Below are 23569 nucleotides of genomic sequence, written 5' to 3'. Positions count from 1 at the left end.
TTACAGTAATTGCTAATAGAGAAGCTAATTTACCTTTCCCCTTCCTATTAAGGTGCAGGTCATGTGTAGTGTAACCCCACCTACCAATAGCATCAATTGGAACAACACTCATGTGAGACATTGCCGGTGTCTGGAGCATCCCGCTCAGCTCAGTGTTAACACGCCTTACAGCAGTGTTTACCCAGAGCTGATCATGGCGCTGAAAGACCTCCACAAACCCCACATTCGTGCACCCAGTTTCTGCTCCTATTTTATCCAGGTCACTCCTAATACAGCCAGGCTGTTTCCTGCTCCCCCACCTATAATTACCTGATCTTCCTTCTCAAAGTCCCTGCATAGCTGACCTAAGTATTCTGTCATCTGACTAAGGCTAGCACTTGATTTCACAAAACTTGTGACCTGGTCTCTGTCCCTAATTTCTCCTGAAGCTGTTGGCCCACACCCCTCCCATGACTGCTACCTATAAGCCAAATTCTTCTTTTCCTATTCTGGTTTGAACCCGACATGTCATTTTTCTTTAAGCTAGTATTCTGCTTCAACCTACATTCAACTACATCTGAGGTAGAGGTCTTTCCAGCAGCTTTCACAGAATCCAGTTCAGTCGCCCTGAAGAGCACCGTTGCAAAGAGGGCCAAAGCGTTGGTTCTATAATTGTTTTTAATTTTTCAAAAAGACACGGTTCAGCACACAAAAGGAATTTACTCAGACAGAGCCCAGCCAAGGAAGCCTGTGGACTTGTAGTAGGAACTGATGATCTACAGGTAGGTGTCATAAGTGGGATGTGATGGCCAGATATTAACGGTTTAACATTCCGTGGAAGACGAGATGATTAGAGGCTGTGTACTTGTTCGGATTTGGAATGCTGTTTAAACGATTCAGAGAAAGATACAGAAAATCGATATCTGGATGCTTGGATAGTGATTTAAATGTGACTGCAGAACCTATCTCAGTATATGTGAGATGTTGCTAGCGACAGTCAGGTGCGAATTACAGAGCAGAAAAATTTCCAAATTAACTACGTTCAATGAATCAAAATATCCACGGGTATGCTGCCGGTCTATAGTGTCCAACGGGCACAATATTTCGGCGATCATACATGTCGCCATCATCAGGTGAACTGACGGACTGAGCTCCTGCGAACGTGCCGGCACGGAGATCCGTACGCTATGCCCGCTCAGAGGGAACTGGGTTCGGTCGCGGCGGCGGTCGATTTAAATACCCTCCGCCCGCGGCGCGCTCCCTCCGCCGTCCGCTCCCCGCGCCACGGTCGCGCGGTGGAACAGATTGCGACGGCGTCTGAGATGACGTCGGTGTGATGGCTCTGTCCGCCGTGGCCGTCACAACTATACGTTTGCTCGATTTACTCTTGATTAACCCGATCGCTGGTTCCCAAGCCTTGCTAAGACTATAGCCACAGTCACGGTTTATGAAGTCGTCATTGGTGCGAATTTCGATGGCCTCTCTAACAACGCTGTCCCAGTATCTCGACGTCTGTACCAGAATCCTCGTGCGGTCGTACATTGACACGGAATCTGGTACACGCCGGCCTTCCTCAAACCCAGGTCATCTTTGGCGCTCCCCACCAGTGCACGAGTTTTATTTGGAGGACAAAACACAGTTCCGACCCGGTGTTTCTTCAGAATGCGGGCGATTTTCCCCGAGAGTGCGCCTGTGTATGGAATAAATGCAGTGCCTACCTCTTCCCTTGTGACTTCATCCATCTCAACAGGTTGTGCTGCAGTGGTTGGGCGGAGAGCACGTTGAATCTGCCACTCTGAGTACCCATTTTTTCGAAATACAGTTCTCAGATGTTCCAATTCCTGGGGTAGACTCTCTGCGTCAGAGATAGTGCGCGCCCTATGTACTAGAGTTTTAAGTACCCCATTCCTCTGTGAAGGGTGGTGGCAGCTGTCTGCGTGAAAATACAGATCAGTGTGCGTAGTCTTCCGATACACCCCATGACCTAGGGTGCCGTCAGCCCTTCTCTTGACCAAGACGTCAAGGAAAGGTAATTTACCCTCCGTTACAGTCTCCATAGTGAATTCGATGTTGGGGTGTATGGAGTTTAGATGTGTAAGGAAGTCAAGGAGTTTATCCATACCATGTGGCCAGATGACGAACGTGTCGTCCACGTAACGGAAAAAGCAAGTAGGTTTCCATACGGATGACGACAGGGCTTCCTCCTCGAAGTTCTCCATGTACAAATTCGCTACCACCGGTGAGAGTGGGCTACCCATGGCGACTCCCTCCGTTTGTTCGTAGTATTCTCCATTAAAAAGAAAATACGTGGAAGTCAAGACATGGCTAAAAAGTTCAGTGGTCTTCTCGCCGGCGTGTACCAGATTCCGCGTCAATGTGGCAAGTCATATATTGGTCAGACGATGCGTACCGTCGAGGATCGATGCCGTGAACACCATAGGCACACTCGACTGATGTATCCGAGCAAGTAGGCGGTCGCTGAACATTGTTTGTCGGAAAATCACGCCATGGAGTATGACCGCACGAGGATTCTGGTACGGACGTCGAGATACTGGGACAGTGTTGTTAGAGAGGCCATCGAAATTCGCACCAATGACGACCTCATAAACCGTGACTGTGGCTATAATCTTAGCAAGGCTTGGGAACCAGCGATCGGGTTAATCAAGAGTAAATCGAGCAAACGTATAGTTGTGACGGCCACGGCGGACAGAGCCATCACACCGACGTCATCTCAGACGCCGTCGCAATCTGTTCCACCGCGCGACCGTGGCGCGGGGAGCGGACGGCGGAGGGAGCGCGCCGCGGGCGGAGGGTATTTAAATCGACCGCCGCCGCGACCGAACCCAGTTCCCTCTGAGCAGGTATAGCGTACGGATCTCCGTGCCGGCACGTTCACAGGAGCTCAGTCCGTCAGTTCACCTGATGATGGCGACATGTATGATCGCCGAAATATTGTGCCCGTTGGACACTACAGACCGGCAGCATACCCGTGGATATTTTGATTATCAAATACGCCGGGAGAAACTCAAGAATCACATGTTCAATGAAGTTCTTTCCAAATTGCAGTTCCACTCACTATGGCCAGTGTTGAAAGTACGCATGGAGAATACTTCCTCTTTTAATATGTTTAGTGTCTGTAATATAGTAGAATAGCCTTTAGGCTCTGTCTTGCTCCATGCGAACCTAGTAAGATTTCCGGTTAGTCTCCTGTTCGAAGTGCCATAGTGGTAAAAGAAAAGCACTTGAATTACATCCACGAGGAACGGTGTTCACATTATTACTCAGTAAAAGAATTAGTGTGGGATCCCCAAATTAGAGACAGTATTTGTTCTCGCTCGAGATTTCTCGAGCAGACGTCTGTAGTCCTGCCCCCTCTAAAAGTTCATGTGAAACAACTGTACCGTGAAGCATCTTACGAGACGAATTGGACCTCACTCAAGATACTTTTATACGGCTTGTTTTCAATTCACGGTTCCTTCCAAGGACTTTAAAGGCAGCACATACGCTGTTCATTCGATATTAATGTGCATTGGGAGCTGAGAATAAAATGTGACAGATTTCCCTAGTCAATTTATTTCATAGTGATATGCAAACCCGCCGCGAGCAGATTTCTAGGACAAAAATGTAGGGAAGCACCGAGAAAATGGGATATGAAGTACTTCTTTAGGGAGATAGATGATTTGATACATGCTGACTAGAAACGTTTTATTGAACGGTAAATTGAAATCCATTTGCGATAAAGTAATAAAAGCACGCGTACAAATAAACGTTTACAAGGCAGGGTACGCTCAACATGACGTCAGAGTACTGAATGCCCACCACGTATTAAACATAGATTCGCAGCATTATACTACTCGTATTCACAACTTTGTAACCTGTACTTGAAGCAAGCTTACATTACAGTTGGGAAGCACCAAGCAGAAGGCATTTAAATGGATATTTCAGAGTAAGAATTAATCCCCAGTCTACATGAATACAGCATGTACTCGAAATGTGAGCCACCTATCAGAAACGTGGATCCATTGCATTGCACGTCCGTTCACCATAAGTGAGATGTATGAGTTTTCAGATTCTCGTTGTCGCACCCTAAGGCACCCTTAGAGCAGAAAACTACACTGGGGTGACAAAATTTATGGGATAGCGATATGCACATATGCAGATGGCGGAAGGATCGCGTACACAAGGTGTAACAGGGCAGTGCATTGGCGGAGCTATCATTGTGCTTAGATGATTCATGTGGAAAGGTGTCCGACGTGATTACGGCCGCACGACAGTAATTAAGAGACTTTGAACGCGCGATGGTAGTCGGGGCTAGACGCATGGGGCATTCTACTTCGGAAAAATCGTTTGGAAATTCAGTATTCCGAGATCTGCAGTGTCAAGAGTGTGCGGAGAATACCAAATTTCAGGCATTACCTCTCACCACGTAGAATGCAGAGGTCGACACCCTTCACTTAACGACCGAAAGCAGTGGCGTTTGCATGGAGTTCTCAGTGTTAACAGACAGGCAACACTGCGTGAAATAACTGCAGAAGTCAATGTGGGACGCGGACTAACGTAACCTTTAGGACAGTGCAGTGAAATCTGGCGTGAACGGGCTATGCCGGCAGACGGCCGACGCGAGTGCCTTTGCTAAAAGCACGACATCACATGAGGAGCCTCTCCCTGGCTCGTGACCGTATCGGCTCGACGCTGGACAACTGGAAAACCGTGGCCTGGTTAGATGAGTCCATATTTCAGTTTGTAAGAGCTGATGATGGGTTCGATTGTCCGCAGACCCCACTAAAAATGGGTCTGAGCACCATGTGACTCAACATCTGAGGTCATCAGTCCCCTAGAACTTAGAACTACTTAAACCTAACTAACCTAAGAACATGACACACATCCGTGCCCGAGGCAAGATTCGAACCTGCGACCGTAGCAGTCGCGCGGTTCCACACCCCCACGAAAACATGGACCCAAGTTGCCAAAAAGGCACTGTACAAGCTGGTGGTGTGTCCGTAATGGTGTGGACAGTGAACCGAACACTGAGTGGAAATGGTTATGTTCGGCTATTTGGAGACTTCTACTGCCATTCATTCACTTAATGTTCCCAAACAACGATGGAGCTTTTGTGGATGGCAATGCACCATGTCAACAGGTCACAACTGTGATCGGTTCGAAGAACATTCTGGACAATTCAAGCGAATGATTTTCCCACCCTGCTCGTCCGACATGGGACATAATCGAGAGGTCAGTTCGTGCACAAAATCCTACACTGCCAACACTTCCGTAGTTACGGGACGTCCATAGAGGCAGCACATCTCAACATTTTTGCGTGGGGATTTCGGCGACTTGTTGAGTCCATGCCACGTCGATTTGCTGCACTACCCCGCGCACAATCAGGTCCGACACGATATTGGGAGGTATCCCACGACTTTTGTCTCCTCAGTGTCTGATGTCGAAATTCAGTCCATGCCAACGAACAGTATTCTTCCCATCGCTTGATACCATAGAAAGAAATATTAAATGAGAATTTTGTTCGCAGATAAATTCTCAGGACTCAGGATAGGGGCACCAACCGGACCATCAACAGAAAATACGAAAGGTACGTTAAAATATTCAAGACAGCATTCAGTTCGCATTCCATCTAAAAATTAATGTAAAATCTGCTTTTACATACAAGTTCAACACGTTCATAGGATGATTTTATTCCTGGTTTACAAGCGCCGTCAGCGCAGAAACTACTGTGGGATCTTGAACTAAGAACTGTAAACAACATGTCTGCATTAGAGCAGCCAGTTGCGAGCAGACAGTGTTAATTAATGGGCGTGCGGCCGTAATGTCAACGTTGTGCGTCACGAATCGCAGTGGAGCAACATCTCTGTTCCAGTGTCCAAGAGTCTCCAGAATGTTTTCAAGACGGAAAAAGTGTAAGCAAAATTTCTCCCGTACACTTTGACTCCAGAACAAAAACAATGACGCATGGACAGCTGCCGCAACTAGAGTGAAATACAAAACGCAGACATTACAGTTGCGTAAAAATATCATCACGGGTGACGAGCCTTGTTATCAATGCAACCTAACACAATACGACAAAGTGCAGAAATTCATACAAAGGGTCAACGCTTTGACGACATAACCGATATTCAAGCCAATGTGACACGCGTGTCGAACACATTCCGAAGAAGCACTTTTCTAACAGTTCCGCACAGCTGTGTGAACATTTTGTGCCTTACACTCCAGTGAGGCGTGAGTACGTGTAACACATGAAGCATTAAAACCATCATTCCAGGTTTTCTACAGTTTTTATTATTCCAACTTTAAAAGCTTTTTTGGACAGACGGGGTATATGAGATCTCTTACTGCAGTTTTGCTCGCTGCCTCCTAATATAAAGCGTATGCTATCTGCAACACCAGGCTGGATTATCAAGCCCTTTTGCTGTTTCACGGTACAGAATCGTGGTTAACAAATGAAGAGACTTAGTGTCTACGGTGCCGTGTTGTTCAGTAAAAGGATTCATCAATATTTGTCTGTATGCTTTCCGTTGCTTTATCAGAAGTGGTTTCATACCTATCTTTCAATGAAACCGTTCTTTTCAAGTGATTTTTTCATGCACTGAAATATTTACAAGTTTTACTTATTTCTCTCCTTTCAATTATAATAAATACAGTGCTGCCCAGAGGTTGCAAAAATTGGCTAGATATACTTTAGAGCTATATAACAGCCTAACTGTATAGGAAGACTTTTACAACTTTTGTGAAAAATAGCATAGGAATTTTACTTTGATTCGAGGATAGAAAGTGTTTTGTTGCGGACACCAAGCCTGTCTGCTGGAGATGTGTGCGCTGCTGTATAAGGCTGAGCGGCGATGACGAACAAACATAGCGTGTTTGGAGTAGGCACGACATGACGCGGACGGTCAACTCTTATTTCGGCCTGACAGATGTCATCGGGTTCTCCTAAAATACTGCGAAGAAGATAGACATACCTTCAATTACAAAACCAATTCCAAATGAGGCTGCCCTCTGCCCAGTACCAACAGCGCCTGCAATTTTTTCTCCTACACTTAAAAAATGATTGTTAAATACATTGGCTACCTGTGTATTGTTGGTTAAGATGGTCTCATTCTCTTTAACAGTAATACTACCTACCCCAGTGGTTACTTTTCCTGTTTCTCTTCTAACAACATTCCATACTGATTTGATTTTATTGCTGGAGATGTTAATTTCTTCTCTTACATACATATTTCTTGATTTCCTTAAACTTTTCTCAGTATGTTACATTAATTTTTATAGTGTGAAACTACTTCTGGATTTTTACTAGTTCTTGCTGTCTCATACACTTTTCTTTTTATTTTTGAAGACACTTTAGTACCTGTAATAATCCAAAGTTTATTTGAAGAGTTTGTGGTGTAACATTTAGTACATTGACACGGAATCTGGTACACGCCGGCCTTCCTCAAACCCAGGTCATCTTTGGCGCTCCCCACCAGTGCACGAGTTTTATTTGGAGGACAAAACACAGTTCCGACCCGGTGTTTCTTCAGAATGCGGGCGATTTTCCCCGAGAGTGCGCCTGTGTATGGAATAAATGCAGTGCCTACCTCTTCCCTTGTGACTTCATCCATCTCAACAGGTTGTGCTGCAGTGGTTGGGCGGAGAGCACGTTGAATCTGCCACTCTGAGTACCCATTTTTTCGAAATACAGTTCTCAGATGTTCCAATTCCTGGGGTAGACTCTCTGCGTCAGAGATAGTGCGCGCCCTATGTACTAGAGTTTTAAGTACCCCATTCCTCTGTGAAGGGTGGTGGCAGCTGTCTGCGTGAAAATACAGATCAGTGTGCGTAGTCTTCCGATACACCCCATGACCTAGGGTGCCGTCAGCCCTTCTCTTGACCAAGACGTCAAGGAAAGGTAATTTACCCTCCGTTACAGTCTCCATAGTGAATTCGATGTTGGGGTGTATGGAGTTTAGATGTGTAAGGAAGTCAAGGAGTTTATCCATACCATGTGGCCAGATGACGAACGTGTCGTCCACGTAACGGAAAAAGCAAGTAGGTTTCCATACGGATGACGACAGGGCTTCCTCCTCGAAGTTCTCCATGTACAAATTCGCTACCACCGGTGAGAGTGGGCTACCCATGGCGACTCCCTCCGTTTGTTCGTAGTATTCTCCATTAAAAAGAAAATACGTGGAAGTCAAGACATGGCTAAAAAGTTCAGTGGTCTTCTCGCCGGCGTGTACCAGATTCCGCGTCAATGTGGCAAGTCATATATTGGTCAGACGATGCGTACCGTCGAGGATCGATGCCGTGAACACCATAGGCACACTCGACTGATGTATCCGAGCAAGTAGGCGGTCGCTGAACATTGTTTGTCGGAAAATCACGCCATGGAGTATGACCGCACGAGGATTCTGGTACGGACGTCGAGATACTGGGACAGCGTTGTTAGAGAGGCCATCGAAATTCGCACCAATGACGACTTCATAAACCGTGACTGTGGCTATAGTCTTAGCAAGGCTTGGGAACCAGCGATCGGGTTAATCAAGAGTAAATCGAGCAAACGTATAGTTGTGACGGCCACGGCGGACAGAGCCATCACACCGACGTCATCTCAGACGCCGTCGCAATCTGTTCCACCGCGCGACCGTGGCGCGGGGAGCGGACGGCGGAGGGAGCGCGCCGCGGGCGGAGGGTATTTAAATCGACCGCCGCCGCGACCGAACCCAGTTCCCTCTGAGCAGGTATAGCGTACGGATCTCCGTGCCGGCACGTTCACAGGAGCTCAGTCCGTCAGTTCACCTGATGATGGCGACATGTATGATCGCCGAAATATTGTGCCCGTTGGACACTACAGACCGGCAGCATACCCGTGGATATTTTGATTATCAAATACGCCGGGAGAAACTCAAGAATCACATGTTCAATGAAGTTCTTTCCAAATTGCAGTTCCACTCACTATGGCCAGTGTTGAAAGTACGCATGGAGAATACTTCCTCTTTTAATATGTTTAGTGTCTGTAATATAGTAGAATAGCCTTTAGGCTCTGTCTTGCTCCATGCGAACCTAGTAAGATTTCCGGTTAGTCTCCTGTTCGAAGTGCCATAGTGGTAAAAGAAAAGCACTTGAATTACATCCACGAGGAACGGTGTTCACATTATTACTCAGTAAAAGAATTAGTGTGGGATCCCCAAATTAGAGACAGTATTTGTTCTCGCTCGAGATTTCTCGAGCAGACGTCTGTAGTCCTGCCCCCTCTAAAAGTTCATGTGAAACAACTGTACCGTGAAGCATCTTACGAGACGAATTGGACCTCACTCAAGATACTTTTATACGGCTTGTTTTCAATTCACGGTTCCTTCCAAGGACTTTAAAGGCAGCACATACGCTGTTCATTCGATATTAATGTGCATTGGGAGCTGAGAATAAAATGTGACAGATTTCCCTAGTCAATTTATTTCATAGTGATATGCAAACCCGCCGCGAGCAGATTTCTAGGACAAAAATGTAGGGAAGCACCGAGAAAATGGGATATGAAGTACTTCTTTAGGGAGATAGATGATTTGATACATGCTGACTAGAAACGTTTTATTGAACGGTAAATTGAAATCCATTTGCGATAAAGTAATAAAAGCACGCGTACAAATAAACGTTTACAAGGCAGGGTACGCTCAACATGACGTCAGAGTACTGAATGCCCACCACGTATTAAACATAGATTCGCAGCATTATACTACTCGTATTCACAACTTTGTAACCTGTACTTGAAGCAAGCTTACATTACAGTTGGGAAGCACCAAGCAGAAGGCATTTAAATGGATATTTCAGAGTAAGAATTAATCCCCAGTCTACATGAATACAGCATGTACTCGAAATGTGAGCCACCTATCAGAAACGTGGATCCATTGCATTGCACGTCCGTTCACCATAAGTGAGATGTATGAGTTTTCAGATTCTCGTTGTCGCACCCTAAGGCACCCTTAGAGCAGAAAACTACACTGGGGTGACAAAATTTATGGGATAGCGATATGCACATATGCAGATGGCGGAAGGATCGCGTACACAAGGTGTAACAGGGCAGTGCATTGGCGGAGCTATCATTGTGCTTAGATGATTCATGTGGAAAGGTGTCCGACGTGATTACGGCCGCACGACAGTAATTAAGAGACTTTGAACGCGCGATGGTAGTCGGGGCTAGACGCATGGGGCATTCTACTTCGGAAAAATCGTTTGGAAATTCAGTATTCCGAGATCTGCAGTGTCAAGAGTGTGCGGAGAATACCAAATTTCAGGCATTACCTCTCACCACGTAGAATGCAGAGGTCGACACCCTTCACTTAACGACCGAAAGCAGTGGCGTTTGCATGGAGTTCTCAGTGTTAACAGACAGGCAACACTGCGTGAAATAACTGCAGAAGTCAATGTGGGACGCGGACTAACGTAACCTTTAGGACAGTGCAGTGAAATCTGGCGTGAACGGGCTATGCCGGCAGACGGCCGACGCGAGTGCCTTTGCTAAAAGCACGACATCACATGAGGAGCCTCTCCCTGGCTCGTGACTGTATCGGCTCGACGCTGGACAACTGGAAAACCGTGGCCTGGTTAGATGAGTCCATATTTCAGTTTGTAAGAGCTGATGATGGGTTCGATTGTCCGCAGACCCCACTAAAAATGGGTCTGAGCACCATGTGACTCAACATCTGAGGTCATCAGTCCCCTAGAACTTAGAACTACTTAAACCTAACTAACCTAAGAACATGACACACATCCGTGCCCGAGGCAAGATTCGAACCTGCGACCGTAGCAGTCGCGCGGTTCCACACCCCCACGAAAACATGGACCCAAGTTGCCAAAAAGGCACTGTACAAGCTGGTGGTGTGTCCGTAATGGTGTGGACAGTGAACCGAACACTGAGTGGAAATGGTTATGTTCGGCTATTTGGAGACTTCTACTGCCATTCATTCACTTAATGTTCCCAAACAACGATGGAGCTTTTGTGGATGGCAATGCACCATGTCAACAGGTCACAACTGTGATCGGTTCGAAGAACATTCTGGACAATTCAAGCGAATGATTTTCCCACCCTGCTCGTCCGACATGGGACATAATCGAGAGGTCAGTTCGTGCACAAAATCCTACACTGCCAACACTTCCGTAGTTACGGGACGTCCATAGAGGCAGCACATCTCAACATTTTTGCGTGGGGATTTCGGCGACTTGTTGAGTCCATGCCACGTCGATTTGCTGCACTACCCCGCGCACAATCAGGTCCGACACGATATTGGGAGGTATCCCACGACTTTTGTCTCCTCAGTGTCTGATGTCGAAATTCAGTCCATGCCAACGAACAGTATTCTTCCCATCGCTTGATACCATAGAAAGAAATATTAAATGAGAATTTTGTTCGCAGATAAATTCTCAGGACTCAGGATAGGGGCACCAACCGGACCATCAACAGAAAATACGAAAGGTACGTTAAAATATTCAAGACAGCATTCAGTTCGCATTCCATCTAAAAATTAATGTAAAATCTGCTTTTACATACAAGTTCAACACGTTCATAGGATGATTTTATTCCTGGTTTACAAGCGCCGTCAGCGCAGAAACTACTGTGGGATCTTGAACTAAGAACTGTAAACAACATGTCTGCATTAGAGCAGCCAGTTGCGAGCAGACAGTGTTAATTAATGGGCGTGCGGCCGTAATGTCAACGTTGTGCGTCACGAATCGCAGTGGAGCAACATCTCTGTTCCAGTGTCCAAGAGTCTCCAGAATGTTTTCAAGACGGAAAAAGTGTAAGCAAAATTTCTCCCGTACACTTTGACTCCAGAACAAAAACAATGACGCATGGACAGCTGCCGCAACTAGAGTGAAATACAAAACGCAGACATTACAGTTGCGTAAAAATATCATCACGGGTGACGAGCCTTGTTATCAATGCAACCTAACACAATACGACAAAGTGCAGAAATTCATACAAAGGGTCAACGCTTTGACGACATAACCGATATTCAAGCCAATGTGACACGCGTGTCGAACACATTCCGAAGAAGCACTTTTCTAACAGTTCCGCACAGCTGTGTGAACATTTTGTGCCTTACACTCCAGTGAGGCGTGAGTACGTGTAACACATGAAGCATTAAAACCATCATTCCAGGTTTTCTACAGTTTTTATTATTCCAACTTTAAAAGCTTTTTTGGACAGACGGGGTATATGAGATCTCTTACTGCAGTTTTGCTCGCTGCCTCCTAATATAAAGCGTATGCTATCTGCAACACCAGGCTGGATTATCAAGCCCTTTTGCTGTTTCACGGTACAGAATCGTGGTTAACAAATGAAGAGACTTAGTGTCTACGGTGCCGTGTTGTTCAGTAAAAGGATTCATCAATATTTGTCTGTATGCTTTCCGTTGCTTTATCAGAAGTGGTTTCATACCTATCTTTCAATGAAACCGTTCTTTTCAAGTGATTTTTTCATGCACTGAAATATTTACAAGTTTTACTTATTTCTCTCCTTTCAATTATAATAAATACAGTGCTGCCCAGAGGTTGCAAAAATTGGCTAGATATACTTTAGAGCTATATAACAGCCTAACTGTATAGGAAGACTTTTACAACTTTTGTGAAAAATAGCATAGGAATTTTACTTTGATTCGAGGATAGAAAGTGTTTTGTTGCGGACACCAAGCCTGTCTGCTGGAGATGTGTGCGCTGCTGTATAAGGCTGAGCGGCGATGACGAACAAACATAGCGTGTTTGGAGTAGGCACGACATGACGCGGACGGTCAACTCTTATTTCGGCCTGACAGATGTCATCGGGTTCTCCTAAAATACTGCGAAGAAGATAGACATACCTTCAATTACAAAACCAATTCCAAATGAGGCTGCCCTCTGCCCAGTACCAACAGCGCCTGCAAAGTACACTGTTCCTTGAGAATTGCAACAAGAAAGTGCTAACGATTCAGACTTTGATTACAAGAAATACGCCATTTTCTGAAAAATAACGAAAAACCGTGAGAACCTAGATTAAAAAGAGTAAACACCATGTCAGGTATCTACAACTTGTTTGGCTGTGTAATGTGTTAGTAAACGTTTCGTACTCTTTCCCTTCGATGAAGAAACTTGCATCTTTCTATTCTCTGGTGTATACTTAGAACCAAATATACACGACTAAGATTGGTATGTAACGAAATGCCGTTAATCTCAAAAAGAAGAAAGCACGCGCTGTGATAAAATTCCAGCTGAGACTGTTATGGCATTATGAAATAGGGCAATAGCTACAATAAACAGCTTCGCCAATAGAATATATTGACGAGGGCATTTGGCGTGAACATCTAGTTAAAACATTTCTAGTTCCCTTAATAAAGAAATATAACACCAAAAAATGCAAAGATTAACGAATGTTTACCATAAGTAGTTTTTTTCTCGGAAAGTTGAAAAGAAAAACTGAAGATAATGTGGTAGTGGGTCGCTTTGGCTTGATGAGAGAAACAGGAACACGAGATGGTATTAAATGTTTGATGCTAGGACAAAAAACCCTAGATGGTTACAGGAATACGGACATAAATTATGTTAATTGGGAAAAAGCGTTTGACAGAGCGGACTGGGGCATCTTTTTGAAGAACTTAAAGGATGATGGTGTGGACTGGAAGGACAATAACCATATAAACTAGCTCTATGCAAGACAGATAGTGATAGCAGGCATTAGCACCAAGTAAGCAGGGCGACAAGTACTGGAAGTTGTTTGCCACCAACGCTTTTCATTATTTATGCTGAACAACTAATAAAAAAAGCATTAGGAAAAGCAAGAGGCATAGTAGTATATGGAGAAATGATAAAGACAATTAAGTATGCATGAAGTCAGAAAGTGTGGGTTGAATCAGAGGAAGAACTACAATTATAAAGCAAAGGGTGGTAAAAACCAGAAAAACCAATGATTATAAGTATGGGAAAGAACAAAGTGGTGAGAATCAACCAATACTATGTCCACCCACATTAATTTGACCACACTTCAGAAGTCTGAATAACCGTTGTTGCAGTGGGGACCACTGCGAGATATGCAGGAATGGAGTCAATGAGGTTCTAAAAGCTACCAACAGAGATTTCTAGCCATACCGACTCCAGTGCTGTGGCCAGCTGCCGTAGGTTTCTCAGTTGAGGATCCATGGAGCGAGCAGCCTGATCGAGGTGGTCCACAGGCTTCCTGTCGCCATCCCAGTAGCAAGATGACGTGCAAATTTTAGTCTTCGTCGTTAATGAATAGCAGTCAGCGTGGCTGCGTGAACAGGGCGCCTGCTGCAGAGGCCCACATGAAAAAAAGTTTACCGAATGCTCGTTGAGGAGACACTTTTGGTAGCTCCTCGGTTCATCTGGCAGTCAGCTTCTCAACAGTTGCATACCTGTTCGGCAGTACACAACTCTTCAACCACCATTCACTTCTGTCGTCTAAGGTCTATGGTGAACCACATTTGTCTTGGCGCCAGTTTTGGATAGCACCATTTCGCTGTGCTCGGTATACTTTAACCCTAGCGGCAGCCGAATAGTTTACAAACTTACCAGTTTCGGAAATGCTTCACCTTTGCCCTGAAAGGCAATGTTCGTGTACCTTTGGATGTCAGATAAATTGCTCTGTTTCTACATTGCAACAGTGACTGCACAGAAACTTCCTGGCAGGTTAAAACTGTGTGCCGGACCGAGACTCAAACTCGGGACCTTTGACTTTCGCGCGCAAGTGCTCTACCAACTGAGCTACCCAAGCACGACTCACACCCCGTCCTCACAGCTTCACTTCTGCCACTACCTCGTCTCCTACCTTCCAAACTTTACAGAAGCTCTCCTGCGAACCTTGCAGAACTAGCACTCCTGAAAGAAAGGATATTGCGGAGACATGGCAAAGGTCTCGAGTTCGAGTGTCGGTCTGGCACACAGTTTTAATCTGCCAGGAAGTTTCATATCAGCGCACACTCCGCTGCAGAGTGAAAATCTAATTCTGAATGGCTGCACTTTTTCCGCGTCCTTCCAACATGCTTTATATGGCCTCCACAGCTAGTGCTGCAACCTACCGTCTGTGAATGGTTGTTTCACCTTGATTTCGACCATAGGTATTGGTCACATCAATGTGACTGGGCCGTGTATGAAGGTTCCATCAAAATATCATTGGAAGGGAAGACCTCGGAACAATCAAATTTTTTGAAGTGTTTAGGAAATTTGGTCATTGAAGCAAAGATTGCAAGGAAAAGAGGGAGAGGAGGAGAAGACTAGGTGTGCTGGGTGACACTGAACAGCAGATTAAGAAAGGAGCAGAGAGTGTGCAGATACATAGAACTGAACAGCTATCTTAGATGTGGTTTGACAAGTCACTGGATCAGAAGAATAATTTGTTCTGCCGGCAGGAGTGGCCGAGCGGTTCTAGGCGCTACAGTCTGGAACCGCGCGACCGCTACGGTCACAGGTTCGAATCCTGCCTCGTTGATGGATGTGTGTGATGTCCATAGGTTAGTTAGGTTTAAGTAGTTCTAAGTTCTAGGGGACTGATGACCTCAGAAGTTAAGTGCCATAGTGCTCAGAGCCATTTGAACCATTTAATTTATTCTATAAAAGGGAGTGGCGTTGTGAGTGTGTTCTCTGGTGTGTGTCAGGCTGGCGATCCGCTACATCCGGCACCTGCAGGCGCTGCTGGAGGAACCGCTGCCGCCGCCAGAGCCCGCGGGCCTCAGCTTGGGGGTGGGCCTGGGCCTGTCGCCACAGCCCGCCCCCGCCACCGCCCCCGCTCCCATCGGCTGCTACTGTCCGGACCCCTCGTGCCAGCCGCCCCCGCACGCCTTCGGCTACGGCTACTACCTGCCCTCGGAGATGGCTGCCCTCCACCAGCCCACCGTCGACTACTCGTTCCTGCAGCACTACTGATCGCCGCCACCTGACCGAGCGGACAAAGACAGGACCTAATGCCAGTAGAGCTCGGATTCCATCCCCCCTCCCCGTCACCTTATCTCTCTCGTTGCTACTACTAGTCGTCAGCGTTTCATAAAACCCATATATTCCACACGCAAAGGTTATGGAAGATTTTGTGACAATTTCATCCATAGTTAAATATGGAACAGATTCGTATCTAAATGTTTTGTGACTAGTGAGTGTTTAGTATTTTTAAGATATACGACGCATCAGTGACCGCAACTGGCTCTATCTACCATATGAACAGTCTTCACTAACTATCAATTCCTTTGTTGCTTTGCCTTACGATACACTGTCATTTCTAGAGTTTATTATCACAGGATACGAGTTATAATTTATCGTTTAAAGTTGTGAGTCTGTTCTCATAACTCTAATGCTTTCAGAGTCCGTCCTCAGACGCATTCCACAACTTTTCTTTTTTATTTCAGTCGTACAAGGAAGACTATAGCTGGCAGACCTAAGAAAAGACTTACAACGATGAGATTACGCGGCCTAAGGCCCAACTGATCATGAATTACGACAAGCCCAACGAAGGTTACAGCAGCGGAATAGAGTATGATCCAGCAGAACTACCTAGGAAACTTCAACTTGCGATGAGTGGTTTCATCTGTTAAAATATATAAGAAAACCATACCGCTCGGACAAAAATTAGTTTCCTCTTATGTCAAAACAGATAACAGGTACTTACGTTGCACCATTTTGTTTGACCCCCGTACAGTATTTAATGCGTTTGTTTTACGACATAGTAGGAAATATTTTCCACAGCCCCACAGTAATTTCAGAGAAAATGTTAATTCATCAGCTAGACACACTTCTCATTTATGTTTCCACCGGATAACAAGCCTTATTGGTTTACGCTTTACTTAGGAGTTGCAAATAAAAATCTAATCATTCGTATTTACGGTAACGCCGATTCGGGAACAGAAACCATATGGGATGTAATAGCTGCCATAAAATAGAAATCTATTTGTAATTCTTATTTCCTTTTATAATTTGTTTTCCTTTTATATTCCACACGTAACTAGTCAGACAGTTGATATATACCTTATAGGTGCCAACCAACCATTACATATAGATTACCATTGCACATATACATTGCCCTTATGTTGCGATAATGGTGTTTACATGAAGCATCTGAAATAGATGGACCACTGATATACGGTAGTATAACTCTAGTCAGAGGGCAAACGCATACGTACAGCATAACCGGGATCGCTAGCGTATAATTTTATCGACTGACAACGACGTTGTTATAATAAGGGGAAGCTGCGGTTCTCATTCAGCACTGGAACTTCAGTGTTGCATCTAACGACTGAGAACGCCCCAGATCGAACCCATAAGCTGCTAGTAAACTTTGCATAGAGTTATTTTCTACAGAATTACCTCTTCACAGCAACGGATATATTTCTTTTCCATTTCACATTAGATTCGTGGGTGGCACAATGCTTAGATATTCCTACAAGTGGCTATCCAAAAATGCATGAAACTAGTCACTTTACAGGTGTGTGCAGTCGAAAGAGGAATTTGTTTGCGTAGTAATAATTTGTCCATAAGTATTTATACCTTGCAGTGATTCTTGTTCTTGTAGAATATAATCACTAGTCTTAACTACCAATGTGGTTCTGAAAATGCAGAAGCACTTACAATAAACATGCAATACATGTACTTCAGTTTACTTACGTAAGTTATCAACTCAAAATAAAATATATTGCAACATAAAATTGTTTTCTACTGTGCTTACATATCGCTTCATACATAATTAGGAGAGTAAGAGGCATCCGTCGAAGAGTAAGTATAATGTTCAATTTTTTCAGCACTTCATCTGAACTCTCTGGTTGCACCGAAGTGAGGGAAAAAAAATATAACCCAGTAAATTTTCTAAATAGTTTACGCACACATCTCAATGAGGAATCGCTCTACAGGCTTTGATTGCGTCACCGCTGATCTCCCGTTCATATTTTTACATTTTATACCCAATCTATATCTTGACACACAGTTTATTTGAATACTTAGGTGTATACGGTAGTTCCGAGTGAAAAGCCAAACGCTTGCAACAAAATTTTACTTTTACTGGGTTTCGATAACGCCTATGGGTGTCTTCACTAGAAAATCCACAAGTACATGTTGATTTTCTGGAGAAGACACTCATAGTCGGTGTCGAAAGACAGTGAAAGTAAAATATTGTTGCAGCAATTGACTGTTTTATATTTATGATATTCTTGTACTTTAGCCGCCTCACAGCCATGTTTGAAGTCGCTGTACATACACTGAAATAATCACTATTACTGTACACAGGACTGTGATTACACGTTCTCTTGGATATTTTCAGTATAAAACAGATGTTACAAAACATTTTTTTATTGTGCACTTAATAGATATTTCACCGAAAATTCTTTAGTAGCAATGTATGAACATGTCGTTTGTTATATGAAAGAGTTAAAACCGTGTAGCGTATAGCTGACTTCCTGTTCGAGCAGTGGGAACGTAGATATCTGTGTGTTCTGCATTTATATACACTGACTTCGGCTATCCGGAAACCACGTATATGGTTCACAAATAAATAAAAAAGTTTATATCTCTCGATCAGTGCCCTCAGACAGTCACGGAGTACTGCAGGTAGCCTACCTCGGAGCCTTACCATAGCCACTGGAACAGTTGTCTCCAGACACACAGTCTACAGACGACTGAACAGACATAGTTTATTCGCCCGGAGACCTGCAAGGTGCATTCCACTGACCCCTGGTCACAGGAGAGCCCGTAAAGCCTGGTGTCAAGAACACAATACATGGTCATTGGAACAGTGGTCCCAGGTTATGTTCACGGACTAGTCCAGGTATAGTCTGAACAGTGATTCTCGCCGGGTTTTCATCTGACGTGAAGCAGGAACAAGATATCAACCCCTTAATGTCAATGAAAGGGACCTATGTGGAGGTCGTGATTTGATGGTGTGGGGTGGGATTATGATTGGTGCACGTACGCCTCCGCATGTCATTGACAGATTTGCACCAGTATGTCCTCCTTTTCAGAGGTGCAGTGGGTCCCACCTTCCTCCTGATGGATAATAACGCACGACCCCATCGAGCTGCCATCATGGAGGAGTACCTTGAAACAGAAGATATCAGGCGAATGGAGTGGCCCGCCTGTTCTCCAGACCTAAACCCCATCGAGCACGTCTGGGATGCTCTCGGTCGAGGTATCGCTGCACGTCTTCAAACCCCTACGACACTTCAGGAGCTCCGACAGGCACTGGTGCAAGAATGGCAGGCTATAACCCAGCAGATGCTCGACCACCTGATCCAGAATATGCCAACGCGTTGTGCGGCCTGTGCAGGTATACATATCCCATATTGATGTCGGGGTACATCCGCAGGAAACAGTGGCGTTTTGTAGCACATGTGTTTCGGGACGGTTTTCTCAACTTATCACCAATATCGTGGACTTACAGATCTGTGTCGTGTGTGTTCCCTATGTGCCTATGCTATTAGCGCCAGTTTTGTGTAGCGCCACGTTGTGTGGCACCACATTCTGCAATAATTTATGAGCATGAGTGTAGTTCCAAATATCTTTGGTATTTCTACGATCAGGAATGGAGTATAACGTATTGCTTCAACTTCCCAGATGTTCTGGAAGCACTTCACAGAACTGTTCAAAATTGTTTCGAGTGTTCAAAGAAAGGGAAAATGGTAACATGATAGTGAAAATAATGTCATATCTACGAGAAAGGAGACAGACGGAATCGGAAACTGCTGTTGACTCTTCGGCTCCTATTGAAAGCTCCTCTGACGAAAGCCAGACAACACGGAGGAACTACACAAAGACTCCAAAGTGATGAAGTTGAGACAGATGCTGGCAGAGACGACGTGGCCTGTTTCTCACGGCGCGCCTTGTGGAAGTGGAAGAGACAGCCGCGGCGAGTGTGCCCGCGGTAACTCGCGGCTGGCGGCTGTTACCCAGTTCCACGCTTCGGCTGTAGGAAAACGTCTCGCGTTTTGTGTCTTGGAAAGGTTTGCCGTTGAGGGAACTGAGGAACCACGGCTATCACATGCAGGCTGCTGGTCTGACGTGGAGAGGAGAGGCCTGCCTCAGGTCGTGAGCAGCAGTGGAACTGCAGACAGACGATGGCGCCTACGTGGCGACCCTTCATGTTTAAGAAAAAATTATAAGAATAAACGCTCGCGGAAGCAATTTCCAAATAAATAAACATCTATTTCGCTCCGCAAATGAAAGTAAGAGGTTGCAACAAAGCATTTCAGGGTCCAGCTGTTTCTGAAATGACGGTAGTTACGCTGTGTTTATTTTATACATATGTTTCTCTAGTTGTGCTGCTCAGGAACACAGAAGTGTTTGTCATAAAATCCCGTAAGACGCAAGAAGCCGTTTTAACATATTCTTCCACTTTTGGTAACACAGCTGACGCGAATGTCGATGCTTGTCACAGGGTCATGCGTCAGTCATGGTTGTAAACATTGATCCGTGTCCAAGTCTGCCGCTGTGTAATGTGGAAAGAAACGATACTGTGACATAAAACAGTATTTTTTTAAGAATTATGATTATAAGCTTGCAGGAATAAAATGTAACTAGTCCTAAGTCGTGGAAATCACGTACAATCTGCAAAAGCCGGGAAATATGCTCTGTACGCCTCTTAACGATAACAAAGGCTAATACGACTTCACTGACACAGCCAGTGCCGCTGCGAATCCAAATTCCTAAGAATGCTCGAATCAACAAGATGAAAGATATTAGCAGACGTAGACAAAGAGAAAATAAGGCATAAAATAATGATCGTATGGTAACGAAAAGGTGCAGCGGGTTAAGAGGCGCAGACGGAAAAGACCCATTTCAGTAGTTAGTAAGACTCGGTAACATTGTGTAACCAGAAAGCGTATGGAAAAGAAATTTCGTACAGGAGGTTATGAGTAAAGAACAAGAATGATGATGAGCGATAACGGGATGTTACTGAATAGGAAATGTGATGATGGTGGTAATACGGTTGGGGTAGTCGGACAACAAGGTCCCAGCACCCCGAAGAGTAAATACACGGCGCACCCGAATACAGGGACACGATACATGCTAAGTGCCACCAAGCGAAATGTGTGCCTGGCGTAATAATGGGTGGTCTTCGAACTAAATCCTGCCATGAATCGGGTACGTTCAAAAGTGTTGAACGATAAGAACTTCGGACAGCAACAAGAATAAAGCAGTTGATTGGATATCAATGTACACATGCATACCGTCATCCTTTTTCAATAATTCATTTTGCATTCACTAATATCAAGCTGTCAATGCCCCTTGCAAACTTGTTTCCCATCTTTCTGAAGGGGAATGCTTTGAAACATTTCGCAAAACTTTCCGGTAAATATGCCAAAGTCGAAAGGTAAGGGTGTTCGGAATCGGCTGTTGCAGTATACAATCCGTATGGCTCCCATGCTCCATGCCCCTTGTTACCAAGAAGCCTAAAACAGAACACATACCTATCTTATGAAATGACATATAGTAAATCAATTTGACGATGGAGGCTGAAACCTCCGAGAAGCGTAGTGAAAATAAAAACATCGTGACTAACGGAACTACGTGCCAAATTCCAGCACAACAGAAGGAACTTGGAAAAACTATTTCAAATGTGCCTACATACTGTTGTTTAGAATACTAGTTTTTGTGACAGCAAATAGACAGTCAGAAGGCGTGGTAGAACCGACAGAGCCCGGCGCGAGAGCTCGAGTTGGCGGAGTTCGCACCACAGTAGTTGATTCTGGTAGCCTTGCCTATCAATTTTCGCACATTTCTCCCACATTTTTATGAAAAGTTCGATCGCAAATGTTAACGTTTTATCACTCATTTTCAAGAGCTTCCGAACGCTGTTAAAAAGTGCGTCATCCCAATTTTAATTTTTTTTTCTGTTTGTCGGTGGATATAAGAGTTACGAGTGGTCTGAAAAACTGAGTAGTGGAAATAAGAAAGATATAGTAGTTGATAAGGAATAACTAAAAGTGATTGTTAACGGCAGTGATGTAAACCTCTCGGTGCCCAAAGAATCAAAATAAATGTTGATATAGAATTGGATCCCCCGGTCGCAAGTGTCAGTAGTACAGTTAAGAAGCTTATTTGACATTTGAACCACAGTGTAACGGAAGTAATGCAAGAAAACTTCGTAAACACTACATTCGTTGCAGAATTGCTGTTTTGATGCAAAGAAGAGACTTCGTTGGTGCTAGGAGCACAAGAAATAGCCTCCCGACGAATGTAAACGTACAGATTTTTAAAAACGTACTCCATCAATCTTCGAGGTATTCTAGAGACAGTCTCGAGAGACAGACTGAGGACAGAAATCCGAGTCCGGAAACGTCAGCCAAAGACTTACATAGCGTCGACGTTAGAGAGGAAAATCTACCGCTAGGCCATGCCTTCGGCAGAAAATATGAGTTGTAACGCTGACGACTTCATGTCGAATTCATTGCAGTGGACCCGACAATGTTAATTACGTCACATTGCGTCTGACGCATCGACAGCCATCCCGACAATACTTCAGAGACTGCTACGAGTAGTGATGGCAGAGACGTCAGCGTTAAAACTCACATTCACTGCCGAAGGGGTGGCCTATTTAGGTACACTTTTCCACCCTAATTACGTGCATCTCTGCGTGGTATTATTTGACGAAAACATCTCTTTTATTTCCTCAACAGGGGTGAAAGTCTTACGTCAGTCAACCTGTATCTGATAGTTTAGTGAGCCACACTCACCAACCGAGATTACCAAACACTGGATGAATCGAAGGAAAGTCACAGTAGCAGAAGGACGTGAACAATATTGATCTCGAAGAAAGTTATTTACATGACGCATAGTACACCAGAATCGGAAAGGAATGCACGACCAGTGATTTTGTCGACGATAGAGAGTCTGTGTGGCGTTGCAGTTTCGGGCGCTGCAGAGCTGTGAGCGCGTAGTCAGAAGGGCGGGGGCGGCAGCGGGCTGTGGAGCGGCCGGGCGCCCGGGGCCGGCGGCTGCAGCACGTTGGGCGGCGGCGGCAGCGGCTGCAGCGGCGGCAGCCCCCGGCCGCGCACCTTCAGCGTGTGCTGCGGCAGCTGCGCCAGCGCCTCGGCCCGCGGGTGCTTCCGCGGCCGCTGCTGCTGCCGCCCCTCGCAGCCCAGAGTCAGCGTGGCCGACGAGCGCGAGTCGATCTCCACCACGTCCTGCCCGCCCTCGGGGCACAGCTCGCTGTCCACCTCCCTGCAGGCAAAGGAACGACGACGCCTTAGCGGTGATTTGACTGGAGTGCAGTACCTCATCGTTCGACATTGTATCGTCAACATGCAAGAGCTGGAATAAGGGCTGAAACAAAACCCATCACCGTACAGGATCATCCATTATTGCATAAGTAACCAAAATACAGTACTGGCCATTAAAATTGCTACACCAAGAAGAAATGCAAATGATAAACGAGGATTCATTGGACAAATATATTATACTAGAACTAACACATGATTACATTTTCACGCAATTTGGGTGCATAGATCCTGAGATATCAGTACCCAGAACAACCACCTCTGGCCGTAATAACGGCCTTGATACGCCTGGGCATTGAGTCAAACAGAGCTTGGATGGCGTGTACAGGTACAGCTGCCCATGCAGCTTCAACACGATACCACAGCTCATCAAG

General features: G+C 45.2%; 1 protein-coding gene across 2 annotated transcripts in view; it reads left to right on the top strand.

Annotated features, from left to right (window-relative positions):
• Positions 1-17636, top strand: part of LOC126480738 (mesoderm posterior protein 1) — a 99651-nt gene extending 82015 nt beyond the window's left edge. For both annotated transcript variants that reach the window (XM_050104021.1, XM_050104012.1), the window contains exon 4: positions 15603-17636. In XM_050104021.1, the coding sequence (XP_049959978.1) occupies positions 15603-15870 (268 nt within the window). In that variant the 3' untranslated portion in view covers positions 15871-17636. The remainder of the gene's footprint in view (positions 1-15602) is intronic.
• Positions 17637-23569: the final 5933 nt, after the last annotated feature.

Source organism: Schistocerca serialis, chromosome 1 (assembly GCF_023864345.2).
Source record: "Schistocerca serialis cubense isolate TAMUIC-IGC-003099 chromosome 1, iqSchSeri2.2, whole genome shotgun sequence".
In the NCBI taxonomy this organism is placed as follows: domain Eukaryota; kingdom Metazoa; phylum Arthropoda; class Insecta; order Orthoptera; family Acrididae; genus Schistocerca; species Schistocerca serialis.
The sequence above is the reverse complement of the archived record's forward strand: the minus strand, read 5'-3'. Positions and strand labels throughout refer to the sequence as shown.